Here is a 22,088-nt window from a genome sequence, read left to right as displayed (position 1 = left end):
TTATTACGTTACAATTACAAACTGCACACGTCATGTAACAACATCGACCCATGATAACTACGATCCACATAACATGACAACTACAACCCATATAACATGATAACTACGACCTGTGACAACCACAACTCGGATGACAACCACGACCTATATAACTAAAATCCATATAATATGACAACCACGACCCGCGTAACATGACAATCACGACCCATATAATATGATAACTACGACCCGTGACAACCACAACCCGGATGACAACCACGACCCATATGACATGACGATCACGACCCATATCAACTACGACTCATGTAACATAACAATCACGACCCATGTAACATGATAACTACGACCCAGATGACAACCACGACCCATATAACATGATAACCATGACCCATTTGGGTTGTGGTTTGCATGGGTCGTAGTTGCCATGTTATATGGGTCGTGGTTGTCATCCTGCATGGATCGTGGTTTGCGACGTGTTCATTTCATTTTCTACCAAATCATTGGTGCCATAGCTTAAGGTCCAGGATAGGGTGATCCGATCCATCCACCTTGTCGGCCAGCTTGCCGTGAACCAAAAAGTCGCACATAACATGATAACCACATAACATGATAACCACGACCCATATAACATGATAACATAACCCACATAACATGATAACCACGACCCATATAACATGATAACTACGACCTGTGACAACCACAACTCGGATGACAACCACGGCCTATATAACTACCCATATAATATGACAACCACGACCCACGTAACATGACAATCACGACCCATATAATATGATAACTACGACCCGTGACAACCACAACCCGGATGACAACCACGACCCATATGACATGACGATCACGACCTATATCAACCACGACTCATGTAACATGACAATCACGACCCATGTAACATGATAACTACGACCCGGATGACAACCACGACCCATATAACATGATAACCATGACCCATTTGGGTTGTGGTTTGCATGGGTCGTAGTTGCCATGTTATATGGGTCATGGTTATCATCTTGCATGGATCGTGGTTTGCGACGTGTTCATTTCATTTTCTACTAAATCATTGGTGCCATAGCTTAAGGCCCAGGATAGGGTGATCCGATCCATCCACCTTGTCGGCCAGCTTGCCGTGGGCCCAAAAAGTCGTGACTTAGACAGTATCTACTTTTAACCAGCATCACAATGAGTTTGAAAAGTTTCTACAGTCACAATTATTTTCTATTTTCTGGCTCACACGAACAACGGATTAGGCTGATATTTGGCCCTAGCTCTAAAATGACACAACAAAAAGGATGGCCAGCATGAATTATTCACATATATTGCATGGTTCGTGGTTTGAAACGTGTTCACTTTCTCTTCTATCAAACTATTGGTACCATAACTTAAGGCCCACAATGGGGTGATCTGATCCATTCACCTTGTCAGCCAGCTCGCCGTGGGCCCAAAAAGTCCTGACATGGGTAGTGTACACTTCTAACAAACATCATAGTGAGCCCGAAAAGTTTCAATTGTCACAATTATTTTTTATTATGTGGGCCACACGAGCACTGGATCGAACTGATATTTGGGCCCTAGCTCTAAAATGACATGACAAAAGGATGGGCGGCATGGATGAAACACATACATGGTAGTGTGGCCCACAGACCACCAAGCACCAGCCATTGGCTGGTGGCGGGGGGAGTAGCCAATCTGTCACTTTCTCGAGAGTTGAATGGAAGGTAGCTTCTTCTTCACTCCATGACCATATGACTTCTGAACCAATTACAGGGGCATTTTCGTCCGAAACAATATCCAAAAGATGTCAAAAGGCCTGGAACATTGCAGCTCCTGAGGTAATTTGACCAAAGTTCGAGGTCAGTACAATCAAATTTAAAACGGACAGGCGGCATGGATCAGACACATCCATCACAGTGGTCCCTACAGATTTTAAAATTTTCCACCACGGCATTACAGTGCGAACGTGACAGAGGTGGCGGCCGCCGGGTCGTAATTCGTGGGCAGTGTTAATATAGAATGACCTGAGAAGTCGTTGGTTTGGAATTTTTAAACCAAAGAATAAAAAGAGAAAATCATTATTAAGAATACATGCAGAAGAGATGCCGGCAAACGCGACCTGTGCTGGCCACACAGATAATTTAAAAATTGCTTAGGTCTTGCGGGTAGTCAGCATGAGTTTTATACTGGCATATTTTTGTATATATATTTACTTCGTCTATGCGACTTACACGTGATTACAGGTTAGATGAGAGATACATCCCATGGTGGTCCCACACAAAAACTATTATTGGCATCCCATCACCATTCTTCATGTGATGTGTGGTGGACTATAGACTTGGGTGCTTTACAGCCTGACTGCTTGAATAGAGTATTACAATCATATATGAAAAGACGTCTAAGTTCAACCAATTGGGCCACCCAATGAACATCCTCATACCTGTCACGTGCACCTGACATTCAAACCATCCAATATATTGGCCTCACCGTAAGGGTCATGACCTTGGCAAACTCCCGCAATGCACTTATTGTGTGGACCATACTTAGAATTTTGTTAATTATCAATGGCTGTAGCTTATGTTTTAAGGTGTGGCTTACCTGATGAGTGTATTAATGCTTTAATTTTGGTACAAGGTGTGATTAATGGTTGGATTTCAAATGCACATGATATTGTTGGCACTCAATTTGTTTTCCATTAGGTGTGGTGTATGCGGGCATGCCAAAATCAATATGGCAGCTTGATTCAAACTAATCAACTTTAACCCCAGGTGCTGAAAAAAGTAAATACATCTAACTTACAATATATGACCAGAATCTGTGGAGATTAGTCGCCTACCCAACCATTTGCAGAATATTTGTAATGATGAGGCGATAGTTTGAGGGTAGGGTTCTTCCTCCAAAGATAGGTTGCACCTACCTTTTATAAGAAAAGACTTTTTAACATACCAATGCAATCAAATAAAAGAAAATACTTACAATCAGTCATGAAAAGGCTACTGCAAGAATACTTGTTTTGAAAATATTATTTATATTGCATAAGGATCAAATCTAACGTATGAGCATATACTTGAATTACAACTAAGAAATTACTACTGTTGGATTATCACTACTCCTAAGATATATTAAGTTAAGATAAATTGATAGATTTGATTTGTTTGTTGGATTTGATAATGTAGTTTATTTCGTTAAATCTTCTTGTTATTTATAGATTTCTTTTGTAGCTATTCTTCAAATGCTTCTTTTCTTTATTACACAGTTATAGCAATTGAGGCATCACCATCTAAATACTTATCTTGTTACGTTTCTCCTTTTGATGGTTCCTCTTCTCTCAGCGAAGCTCTATATTCCTTTCTGTCATAGTTTGCTCTTTGACCGTGTTCCGTTTCTAGATGTCTCAGCCTCAGTCACCTGATGACGTACAATATTAAATCGATGTCACTTATGATTTCACAAAAATTATTCTAAGTATTTCAGAAAATCTTTTCATACACCTCCTATCTCATATAATGCCACATGTCACCTCGTATTGGCTTCTTCCAAAATGATCAAAACATAGGGTATAACAGATACATCTAAGTGTATCTTCAAGGTGAGTGGTAACTCAGGACACATGCAGAATGTCTTCCGGGAGAACTGTAACTCAAGGACCAAACAAGTGCAGGCATGCTAGAATTGTTTACTGGAGTTAACAGAAAGCTAGAACAAAAATGCATTAGATCCACCCCATCCATTAAATGCATCATCATATTTTAACAGTAGATCCTAAAAATTAATCAAACCCAAGACTTAAGTGGGACACACCATAGGAAACAATGTAAAATCATTCCAAACACCTCTAATAGGGCTAATGATGCAACCACGGGAGTGTGCTCCTTCAATCATATCTATCGGGCTATCAATGGGTACTCGAAATGACCAACCCGATTTTAATGGGTCTGGGTCCCATTCATTAGACCCAGTAAAAACTTGGTGGGGTTTGGCTCGAGCCATTGCACTTGTAATCTCCGTTTCTGTGAGGTGATCTTTTTCTGGACGGGGATTACCTGTCCCAGTCACAGGAAGTTCAGATGGTGGGAAGTTGTATAGGGCCGGTCTAGTCATGCCCTAGTGGTAGACTCACAAGAGTTAAAACACCATATTATAAGTTCGAGCACTCAGTTGCTGGAAAAACCACTGTGGTGTGAGTGCTAATGAAAAAAAGAAAAAGAAAAGAAAAGCTGTGTAGGGCCCACAGAAACCCTGACAAATCCACTCCATCCATCCTTTTTGCATGATCAGCCAGGGATTTCCTGCTGGCCCACGTGAGGCTTGAAATCTCGTTCTCGTAAGGCGTACTGAACTTTGACACCAGCTAGCTGATTGTTGTTTGGTTCACCAGCCAAACCGCGTATCAGGTATGTGCCGGGAAGGAACGCGGTATGTGTGGGGACGCTGCCTCCTCTAACGTCTGCGATTGCGGAGCACTGAGGGAACAACGCGATGTATTGATTTTATCCACGCCCTTCACCTGTTTTTCCAGCTTATTTTAGATCATGACCCAAAATTTAAACGTATCTAAAGCTCAATTGGACCGCACCATAGCAAACAGTGAGGATTGAACGCTGCCGTTGAAAACTTCTTCAGGGCACATAAAGTTTGAATGAAGCTGATTTTTGTGTTTTCCCTTCATCCTTGTGGGATGCACCTTATGAACGGGTTGGATTGCATTTTGATATGACAATGGTGTCAGGAACGTGTCAATGGTGTACATCTTTATTTCACTGTTTCCAGTGATGTGTCCCACTTGAATATTGAATTTACCTGATTTGTAAATAAATTTCATATCATTATCTGGCGTAACTGATGGAGGGAGTGGATTTCATGCAGACACAATGGGGGGCCCAAAAGAGCTTTGTGTTGCACAGCTCTCTTCAAGGAAGTGCTGTACGAAATGTTACGGAAAAAATAAAGATTACGCTGACGAGTGGCTGCCACTTGAGAAGGACGTGGATTGCGTACTGATACTACCAATGGGACTCGCTATTCGAAGCTGCTATGTGAGCCCTACCATGATGTATGTATTCTATCCATGCTGTCCATCCATTCTTTTAGACCATTTTAGAATATACCTCCAAAAGTGATGCAGATTCAGACCTCAAGCGGACCACATTACAGGAAACAGTGTTGATTGAACGCCCTCCATTAAAAACTTCCTAAGCCCTACTGTAATGTTTATTTTCCATCTAACTTGTTGGTTGGTTCACACAGACCTAGATGAAGGGAAAACACAAATATCAGCTTGATCCTCAAAAGTTATGGCAATGGACGGTGGATGCACTCTCAAAGTCTAACTCATCCTCGATTTACCATTATAAGTCAAATAATGCGAGGCTTTTTTAGTCTTTTTTAGTCCTGACCACCTGTTTGTTGGGTCTCACGCTGGATGGACCACGTTTAAACAGTCGATTAACTTTTAGTCCTTCGCTGCCGTTTGGATTTCCCTTGACTCGGATTCCATACCGCACCTTCCTTCCAGTAGCAGGGACTCTGTAGAGCCCACCATGATGTACGTGTTTTATCCATGCCATCTGTCCATTTTTTTTCCATATCATTTTAAGATATGAATATGAACCCCAAAACGTGGAAGATTTAAGGCTCAAGTGAAAAACACAGTGGGAATTGAACGCCCACATTTAAAAACTTCTTGGGAGCCACAGAAGTTTTGATCAAGCTAATATTGGAATTTTTCCCTTCTTCTAGGTCCATGTGACCTTATCAACAGGCTGTTGGATGCCATATAAACATCACAGTGCATCCCAAGAGCGTTAATAGCTCACACCACTATCACCACTTTGCAAATAAACATCACAGTGGGTCCTAAGAACATTTAAACGGTGGCATCATGATCATCATTGCTTCCTGCGGAGTGGTCCACTTGAGCATGACCTGCCTCCTTTTTGGGATTGTGCTATAAAATGATCTGTCAAATTGGATGAATGGCACGGGTAAAATACATACATCACGATGGGCCTCACAGAGCACCTACCGAGACCAAGTCCTGTCCCTCCCAAATGCAATCCGCATCCGATTTTCTGGACTCAGTCCGAGCAAGGGCTTTATGCTAATGCGACCCCACCAAAAGCAGCAGTGACAAAGACACCCAACATTGGGGCTTTCTTAGGCCCACCGTCATGTTTATTCTCCATCCAACTGTTCATGAAGGTCACATGGACGTGGATAAAGGAAAACCATACAATGTATGATCACCTTATCCAAACTTCTGCCAATCCCAGGAAAATTTTAAGGGTGGGCGCTCAATCTGTGCTCTTTGGTCCACTCGACCCTTGGATCTGTACCACTGCTTGTGGTACAGTATCGTCCTTTTCCGGACATGCCACTTGTGTAAGACATCGGTACCATGTTTTGCAGCCGAGTCAAGCTGATTTTTAGAGCTTGAAAAAAATTTCAAACCAAGTTCGAGCTTGCCCGAGCTCGACTCAACTCGGATCGGACCTGAATTCGAATCGAACTCAGATCGAACCAGTTCAATGACTCGATTGCTTTGATATTAATGTTGGTATTAGTTACTTTGATATTGATGTTGGTGTTTGACAAAATGACTCAACGAAGTCTCAGCTGGTGGCAAGGAAGGTATGCTTATGAAACAAATACCCCTTTTACTTGATTTTGATGTTGCCTACAAGGTGTTTGATGAAATATCTATAAAATTGCCGCAATTGTTTTACATATAGTGAGATTTTGAAGGTGCAGTCCATGTGTTTGTGAAAATGCTGGACATGCGAATTCGGCTCGATCTTGGCTCGAACTGGCCCGAGCTGCTGACTGAACCGAGCCGAGCTGAGCTGGCCAGTCAGGCTCGAGGACTGAGTCAAGTTCGAGCTGGGGTCAACATGTGGCTGAGCCGAGTCTAAGCTGTGCCCAACTCGACTCGGTTCAACTATTGTACACCTCTACTTGTGGTACAGTATCCTCTTTTTCCGGACATGCCACTTGTGTAAGACACCACTTGAATCCTAGTTCATCCTGATTTTTTGGTCATGGACATAAATTAAAATTATCTATATACTGGTTGGATTGGATCTTAAATACACATCATGATGGAGCTCACAAAAATAAAGGGTGAGTGTCCCCATGAGGGCGGTTTCACATCACGGTTGCCATCTCGAGGAGGGAGGAGATTCAGTGAGACCCTGGCCTCACCCAAGACAGTGTGGCCCATACCATGGTGCCCTCCTTGATGTGCATATTCTGTATTCGCACCCTTTATTGATTCTTTCAAATGTATTATCTGAAAAATGAATGAATACAATTATCAGGTGGACCATACCATTGGAAACAACTGTGATTGAATATTAATTGGCCACAAAAGTTTTGGATCAAGCTGATATTTGTTGCTTCCCTTCATCTAGGGTTACATGACCTTATCATCAGATTGGATTGAAAATAAACACTACAGAAACATTAATGTGCACCCTAAAAAGTTTGCAATGGCAGGGTGTTCAATTACCACTGTTTCCTAGAATATGGGCCTCAATCCAAATGGTTAAGATCATTGGTTGTGGGAGAATATTTTGGACCATAGCTCAACTGTGAGGATTAGCCCATGCACAAATCAGCACCATCTACTCATCAGGTGGGCCACACCATAGAAAACAATGTTTAACCATTTATAAATACCAAAATATAAAGAGTTTTCAACTCGATGGGTGGATATGGCTGATTTTTGCACAAGGTGTTCGATGTTGGAATCTGTTGGGTGGACACTGGACAGTAGCTTACAGTATTAGTGGTTGGACTTGAGACCCTCCAACTTAAATGTTCCTAATGCATCTGTTAATCAAGGGGGTCACACATGTACAGAAACACTCATTTGGAAGAACGACACAAACAATCTACCCTCAAGATGGAATGGCATATAGATTGGCCTGATTTTTGGGCCCGTAACTAAATGTCATCAAAACAAAACATGAGGTGCATTTTCAACCGTTCATAGCAGGTAACTTCCAACCTATAATGTGCGTGGGACATTTGGAAGTTATTAACTGGGCAGACTTATCATCCAAGCATTTCTCATACATGTTAGCGACGTCCCCAAAACTCTTAAATGACACATGGGATGACCCATGAAAATTTTACAGTCGGGCTAACTACAAAATCAGTTCCTAAAATTATCAAAATGACCGCGATGTAGATCTTACCAAAGGCGATTCTCGATGACAACAGAAACAATGCCTTTCAGTGTCTCCTGCAAAGAGACATGATCATGCTCCTGAGCATCTTTAGGCATCATAACCATTCTTAAGAAGATGAGCATGTACTTCAAATGAGGATTGCTAGTAGCATTTGCACCGCATCATGACATGTGGTGTGCATCTACAACATCCGAATAATTCATCTAGCCTAGCAGACCCCATCATGGATGGACCATAGTCCTAAATCCATTCCGGTTAGATGATCCTAACCATTTGATCATAGTAGTTTTGAGAGAAGGATCAGTTGAAAATAGACAAATGGTTCCCATTCATTCTACTACTTAGGATCATCTGATCAGTGTGACTTTTTGGTTATGGCCCAACATGAGGTACCCCACCAGATGAGCTTCAGGATGTCATATGTGTATGTTTGTGCCACATGTCCTCGTGGAGCACAAGTGATGCTAGTGTTTCTCACTATAGAGATGTTACCAGAGAGTGGTCCTTGAGACCGAGAGAGAGCACCAACGGCCTAGATGAACCACAGCTACTGCAACACCAAAACAAAGCATGTAAATTAGCAGAACCCAGCTAGTTTGAGGTATCTAAATGAGCAAACATGCCATCTTTGGAAATAAAGGCAGATTCTCTAGGCTCATCTTTTTCTAGGAAGGATCGTGTGGGTGGTATGGTAACTTTTGCCGTCTACCGAAATTTCAATCCTCCAATTCAGCCTTCTCCACCATGGATCAATACTCGACCGAGGCGGATGTGACTTGTCCAAGTCAACTCGACTCGGTTGAGTCAGCTCCAGTTCAGCACCAGGAGTCGAACTGAAAATAGAGGTGACTCGGCCCAACTCTTCTGAATCACCCCTTGACACAGATGAATCACAACTTCACTCGGAACTGAATGAGTCAGTCTGAGTCCTGGAGTCTTAAAACCTTGCTCTCCACCATATGGAATTTATTTAAATAAAATCAAGTGCAAAAGTGTACATTATGTGCTCGATCAGTTGGCGTGCGCATGCTACCAGCATCGGCTGCAAGCACCATGATTTTACAAGTATCAAGATTTTTTGTCCCCAAAAACAAGAAAATACAACAGCAGATATGTGGTCGCAGTACCTCATCTGGTTTACCAAATATAACTGACACATTGAAAGTTGGATTGACTGACATGCCTTCTTCCTTCCTAGCACATGAAAACGGTAAGTTCACATTCAAATGAGTTTAATGGAATTGTTTGAAGAGTTGACAAGGACTCTAGAGGATGAGGAATTATAGATTTTGATGAGACATGATTCTGAACATCAAGGACTGTGATTTTTTCATTACGAACTCCTTGATCTGATAGGACCTGCAATGGATGAAGGATGACCAGGAATTCTTCCGGATTGTGAGTTCCCAACCCTTCAATCACAGGCTTGCTCATAGACGGTTAGGCGAAGACGAAACAACAGCCCAAACTCAATGACAAAAAAGAAAAAAGAAAAAAAGAACTATAGCAGTAATGGAGTCGGATACTTGTAACATGGTCATACTTGTTAAGTAGTTACCAATCTTTGTTGTGATTGTCTCCTGCGAATTTGCATTTTAAGGATCTGCCGAACCGGATCCTTGTTAGACTTGACACCCATATGCATACTCGGCTGACATAGGAAAATAGTCCAACAATCAAAGGCTTAATAATTTTCCAGCCTGCCTGATATATTTTTAGGAATCATCTATCCACTGCAGGGCCTATCAGATCAAAGGTTTGAATCACTGCACCATGGTCCCAAACGTACAAAATCATTTATTCATAGGCCCGGTTTGGAATGGGATTGAATTCCGTAGAAAATGTTAGCCTTTCTGTAAAAATGTTGGGAACCAAAAAAAAAAGGAAAAAAAGAGGAAGGGTAAAATGTTCAATGTCAAAAGAAAATAGGACGTACTACAAAAAAATCATAACCCAATGGACATTAGTCAAAAAGAATTCTGAGGTGTGGGAACTCCCAGTTTCTCGAGATATTGGAAGGAGATGGTGGAAAGTGAAGAATGAAAGAGCATCGTGGCCATCAAGTGGAAGATGAACTGAGCCAGAGCATCTCAGCCATCAAGTGGAAGATGCACCCGGTCAGATATCAGTGAGATTTACCACTTTGTATTACTAACGATTCCGAAGTGCTGGGTTTAATGATTCTAACCATGTGATTTATGGCTCGTAAAAAATGGACAGTTGTAACAAACTGGCCCCATTCGATGTGTTAGGATCATATGATCAGTGTGATTCTTGCCCCATGGCTTGCTCCCAATGGTACTATTGAACAAACCGTCCCGTCTGATGCTTAGGCATGTCACTCACACACATACAAAATCCATATTTTATAACCTATGCACATTAGGGTTTTATTACCGGAATGGGCTAGTGGATTTGTGGGTCACCTCCCTCTTACCTGGCTGTCAATTCCCAAATGGCCCCACCAATGATCAAATAAATAAATTTCTCTTCTATCTATTACAACATTAGATGAATTTGACCTCATGTAGTAGCCGGTGATTTTCAGCCATTTAGTGTTTGAAATCCAGGCCCACCTGGTAATGGAGACGTATTGAGCTATGAATAAGGGGGAGATGAACTTGATCCTCTTTGGTCAAGTGGGATCGGGTAACTAAAATGATGTGGGAGCTCGGGCTCCTATTGAAGATTGGAGGATCTTTGCTGACTTTTTTTTATATACTTTGGTAAAAGGACTCCTACAATATATTCAGGTTCAATTGATTCTGAACCATGGAATCATCTTCGTGAAAAACAAGATTGGCAACTTCCTGTCAAGAATAGATGCTTTGCATTGCTATGTATTACAAAAAGGCTAGTGACAGAGCGGACTCCCTTGCAGAAGAGGGGAGAGTCAAAATGGTCGCTTTATATGGCAAATCTTTTTGTTGCCCATGATGCATGTATTTTCCTTTTTATAAGGGAAAAAAAAACATCATTCATAAAAACTAGGGGTATGCGATGTGCAATGTACATGGAGGGATAGTGGGGAAGAAAAGGTAAAGGAGAGAGGCAGAGGGAAAGGCTGCAGCTACACGCTATAGACTGGGGAAGGACGGTTTTCAACAGTGGGTGACCCAACCCCACCTTTTCCAGAGCAACGCCTACTCAAGTTTTAGATCTACCTCACTTTCAGGCCGACAACCTAAAATGAGGTAGCACAATAGATGGATGGGGTGGATTTCATATAACTACCATGGTGGGAACAATACAACCTTTGTTGCACGGCTCCCTAATAGTGCCGTCGGGGTGAGCTACACATAAAGAAGAAGAGAGTAGGCTACTCGCATGGAAGGATATGTTGTAGGTAAAATCAAGGCCATTTAAAGGCATAGAGAGGGTGAAATCTAACATATACGATGGACATCAAACATATTTTTCAGTTCCCAAAATAGTTCCAACTTTGTTCAAAATGTCTTCCTATAGCCTTTCAATATTCATAGTTCTCTACCTTAGTAAAACTATTTGCTATGGTCCAAAAGCTAGCTGAATTATATATAGCGTAGATAACTAACCCGCTCCTATTCTCCAATTAAATTGGTCAAGGTAAACTCAAAATCTCTCCAGCATTAAGCACACATGTCATTCCATAGGCACCTCTAATACATTGCGAAGCATTCCAACCGGGCACATATAATGGGCATCAGGTGGGCCCAACCTCATGAAAACAGCTGGGTCCATTCATTAAACTAGATGTATGAAAACAATTAAATGTCTGAACACTGAATAAAGTTGCAACTACTCCACATTCAACATAGATGTGTAGCCATCCTAATGAGTGCACTGAGTTGACTATCATTAGGGGTGTACACGAACCGAGCTAGCTCGACTCGACTCGAAAAAGCTCGATTCGACTCAGTTTGAAGTTGAGTTCGAGCCAGGTCGAGTTGATTTTTTGAACTCGAAAATGAGTTCGAGCCAAGTTCGAGCAGGCCCTAGCTCGACTCAACTCGACTCAGATCAAATCCAACTCGAACCCAGCTCAAATCAAACTCGGATCGAACCAGTTTAGTGACTCGGTTACTTTGCCATTGATGTTGCTCACCTTGATAAAATGACTCAACGAAATGTGGCTGGTGGCAAGGAAGGTATGTACATGAAACAAATACCCTTTTTCTCTTTGTTTTTCTTGGTTTTTATGTTGCTCAGAAGGTGTTTGATATGCTGATGGAGTCCAAGGTGAGAGATGCCCACCTTTGATTTTTATAGGACCGACTGTAATTATTATAAGAAATCCACTCCAACCATTAGATGAGACACCAAAATTTAGGCATTCAGCCAGAAAAAGGTCCATATGAAATTTACATCAACCATATTGAGAAAAATAGTTTAGAGGATAAGCATTATCTTGTATACTATTTCTAATTGTGTGTTCCACTTGAATCATGGATCAAGCTAATTTTTGAGCCCTTCTAAGATATTGGAACATGCTTGATAGTTGGCATGGTTTTCACATAAACATTAAAATGGCATGACGAGAGCCACCTATTGCTTTATCCTCATTGAGAAACTCATGCGAAACTTATTTTAAAAAGGGGACTATAAATTATAGTACTAATCCATGTCAAAGAATCATCATTATGATTTTATCATAATTGTTTAAACATGTAATGTAATGGTCAAATACAATATAATAAGAGTTAAGTAAAAGAATTTATAATTAATTATTACAATTTTATATAATATTGCAGTGAAATTTTCTCATAAGAATGTGATTAGAAAATTTTGGGTGATTTTTATTTATTTATTTTATAGTTGGAAATATTTTTATCAACCATGATATCTACAACTGTCCACTCTAAAAATAAAGCCCATATTATGGACTCTGCTTGTAAAATGTGACTTAAAAATTTTCGGTGAATTTTATTTATTTATTTATATACAGTTAGCAAACAGTTGAAAATTGTAAATTTAGCATGTGTTAAGCCAAGATAGTCATTCTAAATTATGAAAACCTCAAAGTCATAATATCAAAATCAGATTGGTTGAAGAATCCTAACCATTAATTAGTGGACACATTTTTTATTTTTTTTTAAGAACCATGGGATATTTCTCATTTAAACCTCCATTAAGTACACATCAAACCCATGGTGAGATGGCATAATCTTTCATCTAAAATGGGACCGATGTTTAATTTAAACTTCTTCTATTCCCGTATGCAATTTTATAAGTAATCTCCCAGATACTGTGTATCATCCATCACCTTATGCTAGAGTATAAAAGTTTTTCTCAACGGTTCCTCTGCAAGAGTCCCGGTAGATAAGGTTTTCTTTCTTCTTTTTTTTTTTCTTGTTTCTTTTTTTATTTTAAACGAACGCACACTCACACCACCACCTATGGATACTCGATCCCTTGACCGCGTGTTGTCCCTTGACCGGGTGTTGAAACTCCCTAGAGTCTACCACCCAAGCAGGATCCCCGGTATATAAGTTTGTTTCACAAGTAATTCGGCAGCATTAAATAAGTGGTGGAATTCATTCACTTGCTTCTACAAGATTGCCAGTGTGGGGCCCACCTAATGAGTTTAAGGGACGGTTGAAAAGGAATGACCCATGGTTCAAACTCCAAATGGAATGCACGCACGTGTGGCCTGACAGATGAGTGGGAGAGCCGATTGAGTAAACTCTGTGGGCCCATCATATATGTATATGTCTTATCCATGCTGTAAATCTGTTTTATCTGATCATTATAGGCATGTATAAAAAATCGAATCATATCCAAAGTTCAGGTGGACCACACCAAATGGAACAGCAGGAAGAATGATGTTTCCTGTGGTATGGTCCACCTGAGCTTTGGATATGCTTCAATTTTAGGTTTATCCCCTAAAATGATGAGATAAAACAGATGGACAGAGTAGATGGGACACATAAATTCCCTGTGGGCCCCACAGAGACACAATCCGCTCTCGATGAGTGGACCAGCTCGATTCCGAAACTGGGGCATCTCCACGTTGGGTCCCACCTGATGAGCAGATGTAGCACACGTGTGCACTCACACGAGTGCAACTCTGATTTCTCTCCTCTCTGCATGCATTTTCATGAATAAACGAACTCCAAAAACAACAGCTTTTTCTCGAATTCTCGTTTTTCATCGCAGCATATGGCGATTCTGAGAAAAGCCCATCTTCTTCTCGGCCTCATCGCTCTCCTTTTCCTCTCCATCGCATCTGCAGACGTTTTTTAAAATAAACCCATGAGGATTATTTTATTTTTTTAAAAAATAAAATATCAGGCTGATCAAATCCCTGAGTGGGCCAGATCAGTATGCATAGACAGTGTTGGCCATCCATGGATTACAACAGTGTGGCCTACCTGATTCATGGAAAGACCTGACTTTTATCTCAGGTGACCTTCATGTTGGGCCCTATTGTTAACATGATACTGATGTCTTACACAAGCGGCATATCCGTACAAGGAGGATACTGTACCACAAGCAGTGGTACATATCGAAGGGTCAAGTCGACCAAATAGCACGGATTGAACGCCCACCCATCAAATTTATCTGGGACTGGCGGAAGTTTGGATAAGCTGATCATATTTGTGTGCTTTTCCTTTATCTATGTCAATGTGACTTTCATGAATAGTTGGATTGGCAAATAAACATTATGGTGGGCCCAAGAAAGCCCCAATGCTGGGCGTCTTTATCACTAATGCTTTCAGCGGGGTTGCATTAGCCCTTGCTTGGACCAAGTCCAACCAGGAGGGAGAAAATCGGATGCGGATTGCATCCTCGGAGGGGCAGGAATTGGTCTTAGCAGGGGCTCAGTGAGTAGGGTTGTACATCGAGCTCAGTCGTGTCGAGGTGGGCTAAGCTTGGCTTGACTCTGCCATGCTCTTCTTGAGCTCGACTTTGAGCTTACCATTGGAACTTGGCTTGTTTGCCAAAACTTTCGAGTCAAGCTCGAGGCGAGCTGGTGGATCGAGAGGAGGTGAGCTTACCTCGAGTCGAGTCAAGCTTGCTTCCAACCCGACCTAAGCTGTACCTGACCCAACCCACACCCGATTCAACCCAGCCACCCAACCGAACTGACCCAACCCGCACCCAACTCAACTGTTTTGCATTATGTGAAAATTTGAACATGCTCTTTACATGTTGCAGAAAATGTCGCATAGGCTCAAACTCGGCTCGAACTGTTGACCGAATCGAGCCGAGCTATCCAGTTAGACTTGAGGACCGAGCAGAGCCAAGTTCGAGCTTGGGTTAGCTGCTGGTCAAGCCAAGCCGAGTTGGGCCAAGCTCGACTTAATTTGACTCATGTGCAGCTATACGACTGACCATTTGCTATAATCTTGTATACGGGCAAAGCTTTCAATGGATCCCAGATCCACTAAGGTCAGTAAATCCCTGACTTGGGGGCTCATCATGATGTAGCTGCCTTATATCATGCCATCCATCCTATTTGGAGAAGAAATTCATTCTTAATCACACACACAACAATATCAGAATTAAAAGAAAGTGAAAAAATACAAACTACAAGTATATCCACATATTCACACCAATTCATTATGCTTAAAGGCAAAAAATAAAGAAGCGGCTCTCAATATAATAACGACTATTTGTCTTACTACATGATATATATCTTAACTCAAATGAACTATGGTTCATATAAAATTCTACGTGAAATTACGAAATTTTCCTTTGGATGAGCTGAGCTCTACCTGCAAAAGTGATGGATGGATGAACAATACACCTCTGATGGTCAAGTTCCACGGACCCTAACAACGTCCTACTTGAAGACTAATCATAGGCAATCTCCCGATGAGAATGGTGAATTTATAAAAGCCCATGCCAATGTAAAATTTGTGTGTTCACTATGTGAGGATTTTTTTATTTTTTATTTTTTAATGTAAAATTTGTGTGTTCTCTATATGATTTATTTGTGTTTGATTTCTCATTATTTGATTGAATTTATATTTGCTTCCCAACATCCTAACATTGATTTCTTAATCCTTTGGAGGACTTTATTTTCCAAGCCTTTAATGGGAGAATATAACATCAAGGTATATTTGCTGCTCCTGAATCTTGAACTAAGACCTTTGCCGCTAATACTAAATCAAACAACCACTTAATGTAAAAGCTGGTAACCATGTCAAATCACCACTCTCTCTAGAAGCTTAAGGCTTCAGGAGAAGGCCTATCAATGTATATGAAGGGACTTTAACAATTGGTAGTTTACAACGGGTACGGGTCGCTTCTAACAACATGGCTGAGATTCGTGCTGTTTATGACAGCTTGAAATTTTGTATTTCCTCCGGCCTGGACAGAGTTCTCCTCGAATCGGATTCTAGGTGGGTGGTCGATTGCATATCCGGGAAGTCCACTTGTGCCTGGCAATAGACTTATTGGCTGGCCAGGATCAAGAGGCTCCTTCTTAGGGGATCCTTTCGGATCTCTCTCATCCCTGGAGAAGCCAACGGCCCTACAGGCGGTCTAGCCAAAGAGGGCAGGAGAACGCAGGCTGCTTATTTGTTCCACAATGTCTCCTCCCTCCCTCGGTTGATCAAGGGTTGCATTTTGTTAGATAAAGCTGGCCTTGGCTTGTTGAGAGTGTCCAGGGGGGACAAATGTGTTTAGGAAATGATAGGTGGGTCTGCTATTTTGTTGCATTGCCGCCCGAATGTCTAGGTTGTTCAGAAAAAAAAAAAAAAACAACAACAACAACAACTGGTAGTCATGATAGGGGACTCGTCTGAGTCATATGCAACTGATCTGAGTAAATTTGAACCTGATAGGGATCAGTACAGTTGACTGAACCTGAACAAGTGGGGATGAGTTACCAGATTTAAAAGAAAATGAAGATAGATTTATATTCTACAGTAATGTTTTTCACACACAAGTAGCGAAACACAAATAAGAAAAATCAAAATAATCTAAACCATTAAAACATGATGATCAAGAACTAGGACCGAGGTCGGTAGTAGGCAAAGACGGTGTAGAACGTTTGGGTGATGGTGAGGAGGAGGAGGATCGAAGCCGCTAACAAAGAAATGACAGACCATGGATTGGTGAAATAATTGCGCTTCAAGCTCGCCCGCCACATGTTCCATTTGTTCTCGCAATGTTTTTGCACATTGTCTTTTACATCCGAAAGATAGCTTCCCTCGAAATTATGGAATATCCCAATGCAGAGCCGGTTGAATAGATGGGCCACTTCATCATCGCTTCCCAGCAAATTATCTATGATCCCATTGCGATGGAGCAGCGCCGCATCCTTGGACGTATTGACAAGGAAATCCATGAACATAAGGTAAGTCGTGAAGTGGATATTTGCTTCTGGGTAGCATTGTTCGAATGCTACGAGGTTCCGAAAGAGAGTTTCACTGTAGTCCTGTATCAACAAGAGCGGGATTTCCAACACCCCGTGGCTAAATTTCACGTTCAAGATGCTATTCGATTCCTCATTCTTCTTGAACTCGTCCCCCGCAAGTTGGAGGTCAACCGCGCAAGGGATCATCTCCCGTTTAGTAATAGGCAACAGGGCCTTTTTTTTTTTTCTTTTTTTTTTTTTGAACATGGGAGGAACATGAGTAGATTCTTCAACTTGTTGAGGACGTATTTGATGTTATTCGATTTCTCATTCTTCTTGAACTTGACTCCCGCAAGTTGGAGGTCAGTCGCGCAAGGCATCATCTGTCGCCTTTTAGTATTTAGCAACGGTGCCTTATTTGAACATGGGAGCAGATTCTTCAACTTGTTGAGGACGGGTTTGATGGTATTCGATTTCTCATTCTTCTTGAACTTGAGGACGTATTTGATTTTAGGAATGCACGAATGGTTGGGCTCCTCCTTGTTATTAGTTGGGGTTGGTAACAAATGCGAGTGGAACAAATGGAGCAGATGATAGTAGGAATATTCATTGATCTTGATTTCCGTATTGCTACACATGAATCGATTGAAGAAATGAAGGGCCATCTTCTCAAGTAAATGTGGTACGTTCACTGGACAAGCCATTATGAAAATACGCTGCAGAAGGTGGAAAGGAATTTGATTTTCAAGGAGGAGCATATCATACCCTATAAGGTCCACCATCCCATTCGCATGACGTATCAGGTCTTCAAAGCCATTTGAATGGAAAAAGAACTTATCCATTGCAGAAATAAGACCGAGATCCTCCTCGTTGTGCTTGAGCAGCTCCCATAGTTGCCTGAGCAACCTCAGTTTATACATGATCGGATAGCACCTGAGAAAGATCTCGACAATGAAACAAGCATCGAGTACCATCATTTTCACAAACTCGTTGCCCATAAGTGGGCCCACTTTCTCGGAGTAGCAACTTCGCGCTTTATCCTTCAATTCCTCAATCGCCTCCAGGTAGACCTCCAACCGATGGTCGGGATTGCGGGAGAGGAACGAATGTAGATACAACAATTTGTTCTCTTCCATGCCTAGTAGCCTCTCCTTGCCGTGATGGTATGGGCCGATCGACACCATCTTAGGCTCATAAGCAACCTCGTTTACCTGCCGGATTGTTTGTGGGACTATGTAGATGGTGGGTGGATCTCCACTTCTGAGCTTGGAAACGGATGCTTTGACCGATTCCATGATGGAATCGGCTAGTGCTTGACTATCTGGGGTTAGGCAACTCGGTCTCGGGGAGGCGTTGGTCGATGTGTTCGCTCCCTCTTCTTTTTCAGGCATCTTGAACGATGCAGCTATAGGCTCTGCGATTCGCGATACACTGATTTTAGTCCTTCGCTGCCGTTGGACATTTCTCATCACCTCACAGCTTATTTTAAAGGCGTTTGGATTTCCTTCCACCCGGATTCCGTACTGCACCTGCCAGTAGCAGGGATTGTGGAGCCCACCCTGATGTATGTGTTTTATCTATGCCATCCGTCCATTTTTTTCCATATCATTTTAGGATATGAATATGAACCCAAAAACGTGGAAGAGTGAAGGTTCAAGTGAAAAACACAGTGGGAGTGGACGCCGACATTTAAAAACTTCCTGGGAGCCGCATTAGTTTTGATGAAGCTGATATTGGAATTTTCCTTCTTCCAGGTCCATGTGACCTTATCAACAGGCTGCTGGATGTCATATAAACATCACGGTGAATCCCAAGAGCGTTTAAACGCTGGCACCATTATCACCGCTTCGCAAATAAACATCACGGTGGGTCCCAAGAACAATTAAACGGTGGCATCATTATCATCACTACTTCTTGTGGTGTGGTCCACTTGAGCATTGAATCTGCCATCTTTTTTGGCTTATGCCATAAAATGATCTGTCAAATTGAATGAATGGCACGGATAAAATACATACATCACGATGGGCCTCACAAAGCCCCTACCAAGACCAAGTCCTGCCCCTCACAAGATGCAATCCGCATCCGATTTTCTCCCTCTGGATGGACTCGGTCCAGGCAATGGCTCTATGCTAATATAACCCCACCAAAAGCAGCAGTGACAAAGACGCCCAACATTGGGGCTTTCTTGGGCCCACCGTCATGTTGGAACCCCCAGGATTGGAAACCCCCTGGATTGGCAATCCTCTCGGTGTGTTTGGTACCGTTGATTGTGATTAAACTTTAATTCAAAAATACCTATACATGGTATATTCACGGGGTTTTTAATTTAATTACTAAATAAACTTTTATATCCCCAATTCGTGAGATAGATAATTTTTTACTCTTTGGTTGTGATAAGCCCGCTAAATATAACCGTAGAACCAGACCGGAACCGACCAAACGGTCCGGTTTAGTCCGGTTCTAGAGTGCACCGGTTCCGGTTCCAAAAATCAAAGAACCGGTGACATCGGTTCGGTTCTCGGTTTGGGGGTATGTAGAACCGAACCGAACCGAACCGTGAACCGATCCGTAGAACCAAACCGTGGATCCAATTCGTAGAACCAAACCGTGAAACCGAATCTTGAATCGAACCGATGTATTTTTACATACCTTATAATTATTTTCTCTAGAATAATTATTTTTGTAAATATATTTTTGAACACCTTATACAACATCTAAACCATTCATCAAATGGACCACAACATGGATGGACATGGGCTTGCAATTGAGCTAGATTATAAAAAGCCAAAAACCGTGGAACCGATCCGGAACCGAACCGGTTTTAACAGTTCGGTTCCGATTCGGTTCCAGGGTGCCAACGGTTCGGTTATAGTTCCAAATTTCCTAGAACCGTTAGGAATGGTTCATTTCCAATTTTACCCCAAAACCGGAAGATATATAATTTTTGACACTATGGTTGTGATAAGCCAGCTAAAATATATGTTTTGTCTAAAAGTGATGAAATTCCAAGTCTTAGATGGACCACAAGCACAAGATCATGTCTGAGTGACTCACCAACGATTTTTAATCGTTGATTGATATGGACAATGTTTGGACAGTGCTAGACAATATTTGGACGGTGCTGATCTACATGAACAATGTTTGGATGGTGCTGATCATCATTAGTGGGCCGTGTGCCCAGTAGAACGATAGTGTACAGTGACATACATTTATACATGCAACTATTCAAATGATTTTAGGTGTAATCCAAGCTCTCACCGTGGATTACAAACCCCCTCAAAGAGGGGATTGGAAACCCCCTGGATTGGCAATCCCCAGTTGCTTCAAGCTGCCAAACAACCAAGGGGATTTCAAACCCCCTCCAATCCCTTCCAATCCCCTCCAATCCACAGTGCCAAACGATACTAATGCAACCCCACCAAAAGCAGCAGTGACAAAGACGCCCAACATTGGGGCTTTCTTGAGCCCACCGTCATGTTTATTCGCCATCCAACTGTTCATGAAGGTCACATGGACGTGGATAAAGGGAAACCATACAATGTATGATCACCTTATCCAAACTTCTACCAGTCCCAGGAGAATTTTAAGGGTGGCCGTTCAATCCATGCTATTTGGTCCACTTGACCCTTGGATCTATACCATTGCTTGTGGTTAGGACTGTACACGAACCGAGTTTTGGGGTAGAATGAGCTACTTTAGCCAACCAACCCGCTACGCCGGGTTGCGCAGCCCGGAATTGCGAAAAATCCTTGATCGATGGTCGTTTCCCTGTTTTAATTTCGTTTTTACTATAAATAGTAAGTTTTAGTTTGATTATAACTCTTCATCCGTCGGGCTTTAGGAGTTGCGCCCAACGTGAAAAGAGCTTAGAATAATTAGGAGAACGGTTTGGTGAAGCCAAATAGGACACTTACTATTTTTGGCCGAAAACCTTGCGCACTAGTAGACATCACGACCGTCTATAAATAGTAAGTTTACTATTTATAGTAAGTCGCGGATTCTAGGAGTTTGAGTTGTAGTTTGATTCTGATTTCTTTCTCATTGCTTGGTACCCTTATTTAAAGGGTTGTGAACTCGTTTTTAATTATTCATCAATCAATTTCGAATTTATTAGAATTTATTTCTATTTTCTGCTTTCTTTCCTCGTGGATTCGAGAAGTCTCTGTGAGGAGTCCAGAGAAGTTCCGTGGATTTGGAATAGTTATCCTCTTGAGGAAGACGGTGCTCGACCTCATGTCCTCCCCTGCGTCAGTTTGGTATCAAAGCGAGGTTTCTCCTCGGATTGATGGCTTCTAAAGACGGGTCGAGCAACAATCCCATGGGCAGTGCTCCAGGAAATTTTCCGGGAGTTTTGTCTCGCATTCAGATTGCCCCGGGGCAGATAGTCCCGAATGGGTGGAGGAACTTATTCGGGTGTGCGGTGTTGTGGGCCGAGATGGAACAGCCACCGCTTACAGTCGACGAATTTCTCCACCTGTACCAAGTGCGAGTGAATCCGAACTACCCTGGCTTCTACGTCTTCGCTGCTTGGCGGGGCGGAGGCGGCTCCCTAATAACTGACCCTCCCACTTCCAACAAACATTGGAGAGAACGTTGGTTTTGGG

The 22,088-nt window shown here is 42.0% G+C and overlaps 2 protein-coding genes across 2 annotated transcripts; both read right to left on the bottom strand.

The window, feature by feature from the left end:
• Nucleotides 1-8,129: 8,129 nt before the first annotated feature.
• LOC131231803 (uncharacterized) lies at nt 8,130-9,400 on the bottom strand (the record flags this gene model as incomplete). The annotated part of the gene is made up of 4 exons (XM_058228109.1): nt 8,130-8,251; nt 8,691-8,748; nt 9,197-9,240; nt 9,326-9,400. Coding segments are annotated over 4 exons (228 nt in total), but the record flags the coding sequence as incomplete, so codon positions are not given.
• Nucleotides 9,401-17,010: 7,610 nt separating this feature from the next.
• Nucleotides 17,011-19,029, bottom strand: LOC131231801 (UPF0481 protein At3g47200-like). The gene is made up of 2 exons (XM_058228108.1): nt 17,779-19,029; nt 17,011-17,731 (listed from the first exon to the last, which is right to left on the bottom strand). The coding sequence occupies exons 1-2, from the start codon at nt 18,951-18,953 to the stop codon at nt 17,137-17,139; spliced, it is 1,770 nt and encodes a 589-aa protein (XP_058084091.1). The 5' UTR covers nt 18,954-19,029; the 3' UTR covers nt 17,011-17,136.
• Between the last annotated feature and the right edge of the window lie 3,059 nt (nt 19,030-22,088).

The sequence above is a fragment of the Magnolia sinica genome, chromosome 17 (assembly GCF_029962835.1).
Source record: "Magnolia sinica isolate HGM2019 chromosome 17, MsV1, whole genome shotgun sequence".
Classification (NCBI taxonomy): Eukaryota; Viridiplantae; Streptophyta; class Magnoliopsida; order Magnoliales; family Magnoliaceae; genus Magnolia; species Magnolia sinica.
This window is presented reverse-complemented; position numbering and strand designations above follow the sequence as displayed.

Bases quoted from the DNA above. Each gene is read 5' to 3' on its own strand.
- LOC131231801 (XM_058228108.1), bottom strand. From the start codon at position 18,953: ATGAGAAATGTCCAACGGCAGCGAAGGACTAAAATCAGTGTATCGCGA. The intron at 17,732-17,778 runs GTTGAAGAATCT...AAAAAAAAAAAG, and splicing joins ATCAAATACGTCCTCAACAA to AAAAAAAAAAAAGGCCCTGT.